Here is a 16,048-nt window from a genome sequence, read left to right as displayed (position 1 = left end):
AATAGAAAAATAATATAAATATAAATCTCCCAGAATTCCTCTAAAGATTCCTCCAGAAATTCATCCAGTAATTATTCCAAGAATTCCTATAGAGATTACTCCAGCAATTCCCACCACAGAAATACCTCTAGGATTTTCTTCAGGCATTCCTCCAGGATTTCATCAAGGAATTTCTCCAGGAATTCCTTCAGGATTTTATCAAGAAATTTCTCCAGGAAATTCTTCAAAAACTACCCCAGGAATTTCTTCAGGAATTGCTCCTGGACATCCTTCAGAAATTATTTCAGCAATGTCTCCAGGGAATCCTCTTTGAATTTCTTCAGAAATTCTTCCAGAAGAATCCCCAGGAATTTTTCAGGAATTCCTCCAGGCTTTTCTTCAGGAATTTCCAGAGATTCTTTCAAAAATTTCTTCAATGATTCCTCCAGAGATTTCTCCAAGGATTCCACCAGGGATTCGTTCAGCTATTCCTTCGACGATTTATTCAGGGATTCCTTAAGAAATTCCTCCAGAAAATTCTCAAGGGATTTTTTTTTCTAGAAATCAAAAAATAATAGAAATAGAAATCTCCCAGAATTCCTCTAGAGATTCCCTCAGAAATTCATCCAATAATTATTCTAAGAATTCCTCTAGAGATTACTCCAAGAATACCTTTAGGGAATCCTCCAGCAATTCCCACAGGAATACCTCTAGGATTTCCTTCAGGTATTCCTCCAGCATTTTTTCGTGAAATTTGCCCAAGAACTCCTCCTAAGGATTTTTTTTCCTAAGGATTACCTAAGGATTTTTTTCAGGAATTCCTCCAGAAGTTTCTCCAGGAATTGCTCCTGCACATCCTTCATAAATTATGTCAGCAATTCCTCCAGAAATTTCTGCAAAAAAATCTCTAGGGATTTCTTCAGAGATTCTTCCAGGAAATTTTCCAGGAATACTTACAAGAATTTTTCAGGAATTGTTTCAGGGATTTCCCCTGGAGTTATACAATAGGTTTTTTTTCAGAAATTTCTCCAGGACTTCCTGCCAGAAATCTTCTGCAGAATTCTCCAGGAATTCTCCCAGCGATTGCTTCAAGAATTCCACCAAGATTTCCTCCAGCAAGTTCTCCAGGGATTACGCCAGGAATTTGTTCAGAAGTTCTTCCAGGATTATCTCTAGAGATTTTTCCAGGAATTGCTTCAGGGATTCCTCCAGGAATTCCTTCACTCTTTTCTCCAAAAACTCCTCCGAAGATTCCTCCAAAAATTTCTCTAAGATTTTCTCTTGGAATTCCTCAAGAGATTTCTCCAGATTTTTTTCTAGGGATTCCTCTCAGAATTCTAGGGATTCCTCTCAGAATTTCTCCAGATATTCCTCCAAGGAACCCTCCAGAAATTTATCTAGGATTTCTTCTAGGAGTTTCTCAAGAAAAGGAATTTCTCAAGATTTTTATTCATAAATTTTCTATGGACTCCTCCCATAATTTATCCAGGAATTCCTCCGGAAACCCCTACGGGATTCATCCAGAAAGTCTTCTAGGGATTGCTCCAGGAATTCCTCAAGTGATTTCTTCTGAAGCTCCTCTCAGGTTCTCTTCAAAAATTCATTCAGGAGTTACTTCAGAAATTTCAGAAATCCTTCAAGTTCTCCAAGCATTCTTCCAAGTCACGAGATCCGAGATACATTCATTTTTTTCATTTATTTAGTTCACATCAAATTCATGATAATACTGAATCAACAATTTGCCGCCATAATACTCGATTTGCAGCTGCAGCTCTCCAACGTCGGTCACGCCCAACACTCGCCAGATCACGCTCCACCTGGTCCGCCCATCGTGCTCTCTGCGCTCCACGCCTTCTTGTACCAACCGGATGGTTAGCAAACACCAACTTTGCAGGGTTGTTGTCCGGCATTCTTGCAACATGCCCTGCCCACCGTATCCTTCCAGCTTTGGCCACTTGCTGGATACTGTGTTCGCCGTAAAGTGCAGCGAGCTCGTGGTTCATCCTTCTCCGCCACACACCGTTCTCCTGCACACCGCCGAAGATCGTCCTTAGCACGAGTCGCTCGAAAACTCCGAGTGCTTGCAGGTCCTCCTCGAGCATCGTCCATGTCTCGTGTCCGTAGAGAACCACCGGTCTTATTAACGTCTTGTACATGGTACATTTGGTGCGGGGGTGAATCTTTTTTGACCGCAGTTTCTTCTGGAACCCATAGTAGGCACGACTTCCACTGATGATGCGCCTTCGTATTTCACGGCTCACGTTATTGTCAGCCGTTAGCAAGGAACCGAGGTAGACGAATTCTTCTACCACCTCGAAAGTATCCCCGTCTATCGTAACATTGCTGCCAAGGCTTGTCCTGTCTCGCTCAGTCCCACCTACCAGCATGTACTTTGTCTTAGCCGCATTCACCACCAGTCCGACCTTTGCTGCTTCACGTTTCAGGTGGGTGTACTGTTCTGCCACCGTTCCAAATGTTCTGGCAATAATATCCATGTCATCCGCAAAACAGACAAATTGGCTGGATTTCGTGAAGATCGTACCCCGGCTGTTGAGCCCGGCTCGTCGCATAACACCTTCCAGGGCGATGTTGAATAGTAGGCAGGAAAGTCCATCACCTTGTCGTAGTCCCCGTCGAGATTCAAATGAACTGGATAGCTCACTCGAAATCCTTACGCTGTTCTGTACACCGTCCATCGTTGCTCTTATCAGTCTAGTCAGCTTCCCGGGAAAGCTGTTCTCGTCCATGATTTTCCATAGCTCTGTGCGGTCGATACTGTCGTATGCCGCTTTGAAGTCGATGAACAGGTGATGCGTTGGGACCTGGTATTCACGGCATTTCTGGAGGATTTGCCGTACGGTGAAGATCTGGTCCGTTGTCGACCGGCCGTCGATGAAACCGGCTTGGTAACTTCCCACGAACTCATTTACTTTAGGTGAAAGACGACGGAAGATGATCTGGGATAGCACTTTGTAGGCGGCATTCAAAACGGTGATCGCTCGAAAGTTCTCACACATTAATTAGTCGCCTTTCTTGTGGATGGGACAGATTATCCCTTCCTTCCACTCCTCCGGTAGCTGTTCAGTTTCCCAGATCTTGACTACTAACTGGTGCAGACAAGTGGCCAACTTTTCCGGACCCATCTTGATGAGTTCTGCTGCGATACCGTCCTTACCAGCCGCTTTGTTGTTTTTGAGCTGATGGATGGCATCCTTAACTTCCCTCAGCGTGGGAGTTGGTTCGTTCCCGTCCTCTGCTGCACCAACATAGTCATTTCCTCCGCTGCCTTGGTCCTCCGTGCCTACATTCTCTTCGCCATTCAGGTGCTCGTCGAAGTGCTGCTTCCACCTTTCGATCACCTCACGTTTGTCCGTCAGGAGGCTCCCTTCCTTATCCCTGCATATTTCGGCTTGCGGCACGTAGCCTTTGCGGGATGCGTTGAGCTTCTGGTAGAACTTGCGTGTTTCCTGTGAACGGCACAGCAGTTCCATTTCCTCGCACTCCGCTTCTTCCAGGCGGCGCTTTTCTTCCGGAAGAGACGGGTCTGCTGCTTCCGCTTCTGTCTGTATCGCTCCACATTCTGTCGGGTTCCATGCTGCAGCATTACCGCCCGCGCTGCATCCTTCTCCTCCAGAACCGCTCTGCACTTCTCGTCGAACCAATCGTTTCGTCGACTCCGTTCTACGTACCCGATAGTGCTCTCGGCTGCGTTGTTGATGGCTGCTTTGACTGTACTCCAGCAGTCCTCTAGAGGGGCCACATCGAGCACACCCTCGTCCGGCAACGCTGCCTCGAGATTCTGCGCGTATGCGGTGGCGACATCCGGTTGCTTCAGTCGCTCTAGATCGTACCGGGGAGGCCGCCGGTAATGTACATTGTTAATAACGGAGAGTTTTGGGCGCAGTTTAACCATCACCAGGTAGTGATCAGAGTCGATATTAGCGGACCTATCGTGTCGTGACGTCGATAATGTCGGAGAAGTGCCGTCCATCAATCAGAACGTGGTCGATTTGCGATTCCGTTTGTTGTGGTGATCTCCAGGTGTAACGATACGGGAGGCTGTGCTGGAAGAAGGTGCTACGAATGGCCATGTTCTTGGAGGCGGCGAAATCGATGAGGCGTAGGCCATTTTCGTTCGTCAGCTGGTGGGCGCTGAACTTTCCAATCGTCGGTCTGAATTCCTCCTCCTGGCCTACCTGAGCGTTTAGATCCCCTATGATGATCTTGACGTCGTGGTTTGGGCAGCGGTCGTACTCGCGTTCGAGCTGCGCGTAAAATGCGTCTTTGTCATCATCAGTGCTTCCGGAGTGAGGGCTGTGCACGTTTATTATGCTAATGTTGAAGAATCGGCCCTTGATCCTCAACCTGCACATTCGTTCGTCGATCGGCCACCAACCGATCACGCGCCTCTGCATGTCGCCCATCACTATAAAAGCTGTTCCCAGCTCACGTGTGTTGCCGCAACTCTGGTAGATGGTATGATTACCTCTAAACGTTCGCACCATAGATCCTGTCCAACACACCTCCTGCAGCGCTACGATTCCGAACCCGCGGTCCTTCAGTATATCGGCGAGTATGCGGGTGCTCCCGATGAAGTTGAGAGATCTGCAGTTCCACGTACCGAGCTTCCAATGGCAAGTCCCTTTTCGGCGCTGTGGTCGTCGCCATTGGTATCGGTTCGCATTCTTCTCTTGTTGATTTTCCGGTGCTAGTCTTTTTTACGGCTGGCTCGCAGGGCCTGACACCAACCCACTAACCCAGGGAGCCGGGCTTACCTTCCCGGAAGCTACGGGTTCTGCATTGGCATTTCCTCCAACTACAGTGCTAAATAGCTAGGCTCGAGCGCCAGTCTTCGCCGGGGGTGGTGTTTTTAATGGGCGCCCAGGAGATAATATTTTACCTGAGCTTCCACCCCCATCCGAGATACATGAAAGTTCGATAATAATTGAAATTTTGACACCGTGCGGCAGCGCAGGTTTTGGTTGCGCAGAAGTCACTGTGACTTACTTTTAACATATAAGTACTTACATGCTAAAAGTGCTTTTAGACATTTCTCCAGAGAATCCTTCAGGAATTCACCCAGGGATTCCTCCTGGAATTTCTCTAGGAAATGCACCAGAAATTATTCTAGGAATACCTCTTTAGAATTACATTCTTCCAAACATTTCTTTTTTGAAATTCCAGGTTTTTTTTTTAATTTCATTATTTGAGAGTTTTTTTTTCCGGGAATAGCCGCAGGAAATTGTACAAGATTTTTTCCAGCTATTCCCTTCAGGAATTCTCACATGAATAACTCGAGAGTTATCTGCAATAATAGTTCCAAGGCTTCTACGAGAACACATTCGAAAATTCTTCCAAGGATCCTTCCGGGAATACGTCAATTGACATTTTTATAGGATTTTGCTCTGAGATGAGTATATGCAGTATATGAGCATATAAAACCATCTTTAGGGAGATTCCGGCAAGGATGTATTCGGGACAATTCAACTGAAAAGGTTTACTTTTAGAGGAATAGAGTTCCAGTTCATTATAAGATTACTAATAAGCATAGACAAATTGGATGATTAATTAATAAAAGAACTATTAGTCATGGAAGACTCAAGACATTATGTAGACATTTTGAAAAAGTCTTTGAACGGGTTCCAATTATGTTCTATTGGATTAAAATGTTGAAGAAAATCATTCTGGGTTGAGGACTAAGTTCATAATTTCCAAAAGATTCAGCTATTATTACTTACGAATATTTTGTAGATATTAACAAAAAAATCTGAGGTCCAGAAGAAATAATGCACGAGCAAAATAAAAATCCTAAATCATCCAGAAATTTGCAACCGCTACCAACACCACGTTGATTTGTGTAGAACAGGCGATGACTTTTTCAACGTATTGTACAAAATACAACAGCGTGATTGATGAAGGGTTAAATCAAATGAAGCTTTTAGAATATAATGTTATATTAATCATCCTGTTGCGTTTAGTTATAAAAGCTAGTAGGAACAAATTTGCTAAGGGTGCTGGTCCTCCCCTGACCGAAAAGCTGGCTACGCTCTTGGTGTGATGATGGGTAGAATTTAAATTTTGCTTTCCAGCAGCCCCTGTATAGCACGATTCGTTTGAAGAAAAGTTGAGTTGCAACCTACTTCACTATTGAAGGCGACATTATTTGCTTGTAGAAAGGTATGGTTTACAAATACCTGGGGCTGGGTATGAGTATTAATTTGCTGGTAGAACCCACGTAGTTAAAAATTCTACCTACATAGTTAAGAATACGATTGTCGTTGCCATTCATCTGCCAGGCACGAAATTCAACAACTTGTTTATGGGTAGTGCAATCTGTAAAGTTTGACCTCGCAATTTAAACAATTAAATTTTAAATGTTGTGTTTTGAGAAGTATCCATACCTAATATGCTACTGATACGAACGACACTTTCGTTTCTAACTGTATTGTGAAGTTCTTATACAATTTCATTTTGAATTAGAATCGAAGCCACCTTTCAATCATATTCTAATAACCGAACCCGCTACTATTTCACAGTCCGATCGCTTCCAGCCGTCCGTACTTTCCACAGAGAAGAAACTGTCCTCGTCTACGCTGACCCCGGCCCAGAACAAACTTCTAAGCAAAGAAGCCTTGTCGATCAAGTCGATTTTCGAATCGACCGCCACCAAGATCGAGAAGAACATTTCCGACGTGTACGAATTCAAGGATGTTGAGTTCGACGTTCCGGAAAAGACGACGACTACAACCATCAGCAGCAGTAGCAGCAGTACTGTAGGTGGAACGACTCCGAGAAAGCATGTGTCGGACGTTCCACCGGCGGAGGTGGTCAGCTCGATGGCTGCGGCATCCGAGGAGAAGAAGACCGTGGGTAAGAAGGGTTTGGTGAGAAAACCGGAACTAGTTGGGTTAGCTGAAAAGAAAGTCAAAAAGATTTCGCCGATGAAAGAAACGGATAAGCTCAAGCTGGTTAGGCGGGAAAAGGAACGAGATCTGGAGAAGGAAAAACTCCTTCTTAATAACGAGTTGGAGGGAGCAGTTGCGACGTTCAGCGCCATTATGGTAACGCCGGAGAAATCGTCTCCACATTTCGCTGGATTTTCCATGCAAAAAGACCCGCACACGTTTGATGTGTTTAAGAAGTCTCCTAATCTTCCGACTGTCTCGCATCGAGATGAAAAACCGGTTATTGAGGAAGACCACAAACCGGATGCCAGCAAACTGGCTGCAGTTACGAAGGGAATATTTACCCCGGTCATGTCTCCGACAGGACCGGAGCCATCTTTTAGTGAAATTGTCAAGAGTCCTTCAAAATTGGAAGAAAAAGTCAAGGAAGAACCTACGTTGGAAAATTGCAAGAAGTATTTCAATGATATGAACTTCGATTTCGATACTCCCAAAACGGAGAAACCTCCGTCGATTGCCGATAAGGTTTTGAAGGCCCTAGGCCAGCAACCTCAGGTCCACTGCAGTTCCGTGAAATCCGATTTCCCCAAATACAGCATACCGCCAACGGTTCATCATAAACATCCTTCACTGATGCCCGTTGAACCAGTGAGCAGTGCTCCAACGGTGGTAATAACTCCAGCAAAACTGGAAATGTCCAGCTTTGCATCTACAATTTCGATGAAACCACTTCACACCCAACCACCCAAGATCGAAATTCCTACGATAATGCTCAAAAAAGAAGTTGAACTGGTAAAACCAGCATCAATTCCCATTGTATGCGCCAAGGCCCCGCCAATGTTTACCAGCAATACGGATATCCTTCCACCAACCACCTGCACCAAGAGTCAAGATCTCACCGAATCCATCAAAAAGCTGGAAACATCTAATCTGGTCCAGGCGGAATCCTCGCGCTTCACCCACCACGACGAGGACAGTACGGACAGCAACGATTCCGAGCACCGTCTGGTAATCGAAGACCCGGAGGCCATCGACCCCATCCCACAGCAGACCGACTTCGAGAAGCTGATCAAGGTGGAGGTCGAAGAAAAGCCCCCCATGCCGATGTCTCACGTCGAAATGCACTCGGCAGCTTCGGCCGCTGCGGTGGCCGCCGTGGCCTGCAAAGAAAAGCTCATCTACAAAACCGAACCTCACCACCATCATCATCATCATCATCAGGACGTCAAAGAGGAAGTTCCGCCACTTTACGGTCTCGTCGACAGCAAGAAGGGTAAGCAGCCAAGTATTCTCGAAACGATCATCCAAAGCGAGCTCAACACGGTCGTCAAATGTGGCAGCGCCGGCATGGGTTCGCACAGTTTCCTTAAGATCAAAGATCACGATTCCTTCGCGCAGAACGAGTTGGATCGGCTCCGGCGCGAGGAACTTCTGCTCCAGCAGCAACCGTCATCACACCCCACTCAACCGAATCCTTCACTCGCAGCTCCCCTTTCAGAGTCGCCGATGACTTCGCCTACCACCATGACGGCCCCAGGGGCAACCACCACCACAGACAAACAGCAATCCAGCAGCAGCAACAGCGAGTCCCTCTCGATGCTTATCTGCGAGGAAACCATTCCCGGTTCGCCGGCTCCGGTCTGTGGAGTCTCGTCGGCCAGCGCCCAAAAGGAATCCACCAAGGTATACGCCGAAGCGGTCACTTCCTTCCTTTCCCCGCAAAACATCGCGTCCGATCTGAAACCCGTGCCGATGGACCTGGAACCGACGACGGATCCCCTGGCGATGACGACACCGGCCGGCAGGAAATCAACGGCAGCCGACACAACCGCAACCGATACACCCAACAGTTCACCACGCGATTCCATCAGTCAGGATGAAAGTAAGGAAACGTAGGGAATTGTTTTGATTACCGTGGTTATATTCCTATGCCTTTCCCAGATCAAGAACCGGAAGTATCGCCCGCCAAAAAGAGGAGACAACGGAAAACCAGCGAGGAGCCGACCAATAAGCGGAGGAGAACGACGGGTTGCAGCAGTAGTAGTTACGGTCGGGGAAGTCACCGGTCTATGGGCAACAACGGTAAGTAACTATCTGTGAATTGAAGACAGATGAACGGTGTGGATTCACAAGTGAGATTTTTTTTTTGAATTTTCGGTCAGATAGCTGGCTGACTTTCCTATTGGAAAAATAATCTATCTATCTATCTATATCTATATCCATCTATCTATCTTCTTTATATAAAATGAGTTTGAAGTTCCTTTGAGGCAACAAAACTCGGGAACGGCTGAACCGATCAGGATGAATCTTGCTTGGTTTGATTCGTATTCATGGTGGCTGTGTTAATATGCATAAAAAGTTACGAAAATCATTTAAAAAAGTATGAAAATTGAGAAAATACTGATTTTTTATGAGCCGGGAAGAACTTCAGCCTGATTGAAACGAAATCAATCTAGAGTGCGTTGCTGCGATGACCTCAGCAGTTGTCAAACCACCGCAAATTGGCAAGACAAAGTTTGCCGGGACAGCTAGTTGGCAAATACAAACAAATTTCAGTTCAATTCAACTGGATTATCGGGTTAAATTTGGCACAAACAAAATGTTGGATTGATTTTACTGCCTGGGGCAGTTGTTTCTAACCAAAACTTTAAGTTGTTTATCTGGCAGTTTGGCGGCTAAATTGTACAAACGTCCGGTTGAGAATAACCATCCGTCGGATGTTTCATTTTGACAAACAGGAAAACAAACATTTTGTTTGTTGTTTTCAACTGCCCTCTACAGTTTGTTTTGAACACATTGTAGTTCAACTCTAACGTTCATTTTAAAACAAACCAAATAATTGGTTGAAATAACAAACCCCTTTATTCAAACCAGCCCCCCTCACCCCTCCTTTGTTATTCCTGAAATCATTAAAACTATTATTGCACAAATTTCTTGGCAAATTGAATAAACTAATTATTTGAAGCATCTTTTATTTTTGCAAACCAAACACAGAATCAATTTCTAACACTAAGAATGGCAATTATACTCTCGATGCGGTGTCTCCATCGAGGTTTCCATGGTATCGCACATTAAGGTTTGATAGAACGAAGTAGTTTCTTGAAAAGACCGCAAAATATCATGGCCCCCGTTATTTTCATAGGCGTCGCCCAGTGAAGAGCAGCTTTTGGTTTCATTTGACGCTGTGATTGGGGTCCTCTAAACGATGAATTTGGGCCGGATTTCACCGATAACTGGTCTTACGAAGGAACGCTGAAAAGCAGATACAGATTTAGATTTAATTACTACATCAAGCAAAATATATTCCACTTACAGCATCCGCTCGATAACTGACTGCTGTTTAACTGGACTGCTTTTTAACTGGGCGCTCGATAACTGGGCCAAAGTCCAGTTAAAAATCAGTTGTCCGTCAAAAATAAACACTAACACGCGGAACTAAACAGTTTTATATACTTGTCGACTTTGTGATGGCGGAAAATCAAACAAACATAGACTACGGTTTACTTACAAACTAAATTGGTTGTTGTTTTTTCTTCAAATAGAAGATTGGTTTGATTCTACTGCCGAGTTTGTTGAATCAAGCTTATATTTTGATTTGTTATCGGCATCGAAATAACCCGAACTTAAGTAAATGCAAACTGACATGTTAGTTAAAAATAACAAATACTTGGTTCAGAACAACCGATTACAGGGGATAGACAAAATGATCGGGACAGGCAAAATTTTCACTTTTCAAAAAATGTTCAACTAGCTGTAACTTTTCAAAAAGTGCATCAAATATTCTCAAATTTTTACAGTAAGTTCATCAACTAGTTGTGTATCAGTGGTCAAAATTTGAGAAAAATCGGGCTATTCTCCACGAAGTTATAAAGATTATTGGAAAAGGTAAAATTATCCGATAGCCAACTTTGAGCTGTTATATCTTCGGATTCAATGAACCGAATGCAATGAAATTTTGACCATTTATGACTTATATAATGAACTATGAAAAACCGTTAACTAAACTTAAAATTCTTAACACGGAAGAAAATTATTGCGATTAGATTTTTTTTTCTAATAAAACACAAAAATGTCCAAAACTTCAACATCGTATCAAAATTCAAGATGCAAATCATAGTTCATTTAATTCCCCTCTAATTGACTTATATATAAATGTGTTTGAAAAAAAAGTAACAACATTGCCGCCAACAAATTGAAAAAGTAATGGAATACATATTAAAAATAGACCAATTTGCTAAAAAATCGTGAAGAAAATAAAATCGCTATAACTTTTTCTCTTGTTAAAAATTTCTAGTTAAGTTAAATGTTTTTTAGAGTTCATTATATAAGTCATAAATGGTCAAAATTTCATTGCAATCGGTTCATTAAATCTGGAGATATAATAGCTCAAAGTTGGCTATCGGATAATTTTACCTTTTTCAAGAATCGTTATAACTTCGTGGAAAATGGCCCGATCTTTCCCAAATTTTGACCACTGATACACAACTAGTTGATGAACTTACAGTAAAAATTTGAGAATATTCGATGCACTTTTTGAAAAGTTACAGCTAGTTGAACATTTTTTGAAAAGTAAAAATTTTGCCTGTCCCGATCATTTTGTCTATCCCCTGTATGTTTGTTGTTTTGTTATAATTTCTAAAAGTAAATGCAACCGACCTGCCAGTTTGTTTGAACCGACAATTTCTGGTTTAATGCAACAAATTTTCAATTCAAAATTACTAATGGTTTAGTTTGAAATTCAACAAACGTGTGAGTTGTTTCAAACTACATCGATTCTTCCCCGTCAGGTGAAGGTTTTGATACAATATGTCATTACACAATATATTAACATACTGATAACAATACCAATACTTCCTATTTGTTGGATAATTTAATTCCTCCAAAATTCCTCCGGGGATTCCTTCAAAATATAAAATTTCAATGCTCACTAGTACTACCATGTCTGAGATATTTACATGACATCATATTTTATTGGTATGCTCTTAAACCTAACCTCAGCGAATTCTCATACGATTTGTAAACTGTATAGACCGACGCCAAACGAGGAAAAGAGAAGAACATAATGGTGACGTAACTGTGCAAGCTACCATATCGTCCACAAAGCCGGAGACCACCTGCACTCTGAAAAATATTTAGGTCCGATTTAGGCTGAAAACATATATAGTTTTCGTTAATCCTATTTTCCATGTAAGAGTCACATGATTTGCAGGTGGAGGCACTCACGAGTCACTTTTTTAATTTTACTGAAAATAATTGCAAAAAAGTTATCAAATGCAGATTGATGTACTTGGACTTGGAATAATTGGAACAGTTTGTCAAGAAGTTAACTTAACCAGTCCTTATACATCTATCATCGTCACAATTTATGCTCGCTAGAAGAGGTCAAAGAGCACACTTTCCCTGAAAATACACTAAGGTCTTTTTACACGAGGGATACGTAGCGTGTAAAAAAACCGTGTAAAAACCGTGCTAATTCGGGAACCCGTGTTCCCCGTGTTCGCAGAGGATATTTTAGGGTGTTAAGGGCTGTTTGGACGGACGAAGCGAAGGATCAGGGAGACTGCCAACAACTGCTCCATGGACCTGTAGCAAGATGGTGTAGAGAAAGATGTTCTAGGACACCCAAGAACTTTCGCGAATAACGTTTTAATATCTACGAGCGTAATCGATTGATTGTTGTTAAATTACTGATACGGTGCAACATCCTACAGGTCTATGGAGCATTGTTTTGTAAATAAATAATCTTCAAACATGACCTCCAATTTTGATCTCCAAGAACTTCCGCGAGTAAAGGCCTGAAGATCTACAAACATAGCCAATAGTTTCTTGCTACATTACCGATGCGTTGTAACATCCCAGAGGTCCATTGAGCATTGTATTGAAGAGTATTCATTTCCAAAGATATGCTAGGTCTTCCATGAACTTCGGCGAGTTAAGGCCTTAAGATCTACAAGCGTACTCAATGTATCGTTCCTACATGACTGATAGGGAACAACATGCTACAGATCTATGGAGCATGATTCTGTAGAAAACTACTTTCCATAGATGATCTAGAACTCTCTCGAGTAAAGGCCTTAAGATCTACAAGCGTAATCAGTGGTTTGTTGTTACATTACTGATACGTTGTAACATCCTACAGGTCTATGAACCATTTTTCTGTAAGGAACTAATTTCCAAAGATGTTCTAGGCCCTCCAAGAACTACCACGAGTAAAGACCTGAAGATCTGCAAGCGTAATCAATGCTTTGTTGCCGCCACATTACTGATGCAGTGTAGCCACAGAGAACAGACATCCAAGGCCAGTTCCATAACTGTGTAAGGAATTTAACAGTCATTTAAAATGGCAACACAAGTGGCAACATCGTGGTGGCGCTGCTATCGCAAAGTTCCCACGCTGTTGTAGGTGGTGAATATAAAACTTATCTAGATATGTATTCTCACCACTGACTGTAGCCATTTGCCGCATAGTTAACGCTAGTGTTGCCAACGCTAAAAAAAATTGAATCCTTACACAGCTTTCGAGAAAATTTTCTACAGGCTAGGATGTCTGTTCTCTGTGGTGTAGCGTCCTACAGGTCCAGGGAGCATAGTTCTGTAGAGAAATAATTTCCAAAGATGATCTAGGACCTCCAAGAACTTCCACGAGTAAAGGCCTTAAGATCTACAAGCGTAATCAATGGATTGATGTTACACTTCTAATAAAACATCTTTTTTTGTTTGGTCAATCATCCTTATTGTGAATTTTGCACCCTCCCATGTTTATGGGTGATAGAAAACATGATATAGCAAAGAACTGCTGAGAGGTACTTTGAAAAATTGTGTAAACTTTCAATGAACTCAACGTGATCCTTAGAGTGCTCATCTTGCTCCGCCCTACCCTACGTTGTATTATCCTACAGGTCCATGAACCATTTTTCTATAAGGAACTAATTTCCATAGATGTTTAAAGTCCTCCAAGAACTTCCACGGGTAAAGACCTGAAGATTTAAAAACGTTATTAATGGTTTGTTGCCACATTACTGATACAGCGTAGCGTCATCCTCATCCATTCCCAAGTGGCGTGCAACAAGAATTACTTATTTAACTCGTATTTGTGTAAAACTTACATAGTATCGGCAATTTGACATACGGTTGGTCCTGCTCTTATCGATTGTGTTCCACTCGGATGGAGATACATGTAAAATTTCGAAGAAATAGGGGATATCGGGGCTATTTGAAGATATTTCAATTTAAAAAGCCAGCTCCATTCGATAATAAGGAATTTTTTACACAAACACGAGTTAAATAAATAATTTATTTTGCACTCCAGGATTTTTTCTAAAAAATGAAAGATAGTGGGGTAAAACTAACCCGATACACTGATTTCCACCATTTGCGGGGAATGACACCCTCCTTATCTGTAGAGGTTTTTGCTATTTGTGTCAAATATTCATTCGAATCCATCCACTCCGAGCAGAGATATTGAATTTATTCGCCTTTTATACCTATTTTTTCGCATTGTGCATCGTGGCGTCATATAAAATGTAATGAGAAGGGGGCTCATTGAAGTTTTTGACATGTGGTATTTTGAGACTAGCGTATATCCATTTGATATTTGGATACAACATTTTATTTTAGATCCCGAAGGAAAACTTCCCTATTTTGCACAATAACTTAAAAACTAATCTCGGGGCTCGTGGCGTAGTGGTCACCGTTTGCTTCATAAGCTGATGGTCATGCCAACCCCGGCACTTCGCCAGTTGCTCTTCCCTCAGAGAGCGCCTGACACTTGACCCTCTTCTGAGCTATCATAGCTCTAACGGATCCGGATAGATGGATATCGGCGAAACGGCATATCATAATGGATCCTCAACCGGACTGAAAAAGGAACTGCAGCCACACATCGACATTTTCGTGCTCATCATTCTACCATGGACAGAGTAGAAAAATGAATGCATCACAAAGATCGGTTCGATATAGTAGAAAAGAGTTAATTTAGATGCTGTGCAAGTTCAACTGTGAGTTGTAATCGCTCTCGTAGTGTTCCAGTGAACATAAGAGCTGTAAGTTACGTTAAGCGGTTAAGAATAAATTTAAAAAAAAATAAAATCGAGGAGATATCGTAATTCTGAGCACATTTTTGGCCCTTTAGAGTCCTAAAATCATCGTTTTTTAGTCCTATGCAATTTTTGACAACTTCAGGCCCCTTGAGGGACCACTGCTTTGAGATTCGAACTTCAAATTTTAACACGATCATTTCTTAGCTAAAACGATCATTTTCCAACAACGAACTTTTAACATTTCAATTTTTTGCAAAATAACGGATGGCCTTAAGGGATACATACATACGATCTAATCTACAAATATCTTGAATTTCAGTTTGCCAGAATTTCATTACGTTTCATCTTGTTCATCATTTTCTTTGGTAGAAGTTTAGAAAGGCGCTGTCCATAAACTACGTAGACTTTTTTTCGGCCATCTCAGACCCCTCCCCTCCCCCCTCGTAGACTTTTGTTCATACAAAATTTTCGAAATTTGTATGGAGCGTAGACTTTGGCCAGACCCCCCCGTCCCCCCCCCTAAAAGTCTACGTAGTTTATGGACAGGCCCAAAGGGGAATTATCATCTTTACAGCATAAAAACAATAGTTTGATAAATATCTCCGTCTATTTGATTGAGCTGAAAAGTTGATCGATTGGTTACTCGCTGGTGGTGACCAATCGATCAAGTTTTCAGCGCAAACCGACAGCCGGTTCTTCAGATTTGTGCTCTTGAAAATTTGAGGTGTGGCTTCGTCATATCGTCACCTTAAGTCAGCATTTACGTTTATAGGTACCTTTTTAAGACTGCCATCGAGGCTGTAATTTAATTTTTTTACCCGTTCTTTCCGAGTTCATTTGATAGGTATGAATGGTCTGGGTACGACACTATAGGCTACCTATACCTCGTCCCTATATAAATAAACTCAACATTTTACCTTCCGTCAATCTGAATCCAACCGTACACTGTTAGTGCTCAGCAAAGTCAAATTATCGTACTAACATGTATCTCCGTTCGCACTATCCCGCTTCCGGCCGTTTCAAATCGATCTACATGATTCCACGTGGTGGTGGCCCTCAACCGATGGACGATGACAACGAACCCATTTCGGATGATTCCATGTCCGACGTATCTTTTGCAACGAT

General features: G+C 42.5%; 1 protein-coding gene across 3 annotated transcripts in view; it reads left to right on the top strand.

The window, feature by feature from the left end:
• Positions 1-16,048, top strand: part of LOC109409527 (AT-rich interactive domain-containing protein 4B) — a 36,449-nt gene that overhangs the window by 18,094 nt on the left and 2,307 nt on the right. For 2 of the 3 annotated variants that reach the window (XM_029870388.2, XM_029870387.2), the window contains exons 6-7: positions 6,516-8,766; positions 8,826-8,966. In XM_029870388.2, coding sequence (XP_029726248.2) covers positions 6,516-8,766; positions 8,826-8,966 — 2,392 coding nt within the window. The remainder of the gene's footprint in view (positions 1-6,515; positions 8,767-8,825; positions 8,967-16,048) is intronic. The other variant, XM_029870389.2, reaches the window with a different exon arrangement.

The sequence above is a fragment of the Aedes albopictus genome, chromosome 2 (assembly GCF_035046485.1).
Source record: "Aedes albopictus strain Foshan chromosome 2, AalbF5, whole genome shotgun sequence".
Classification (NCBI taxonomy): Eukaryota; Metazoa; Arthropoda; class Insecta; order Diptera; family Culicidae; genus Aedes; species Aedes albopictus.
Note: the sequence above shows the minus strand (reverse complement) of the source record. Positions and strands in the feature narration are given on the sequence as shown.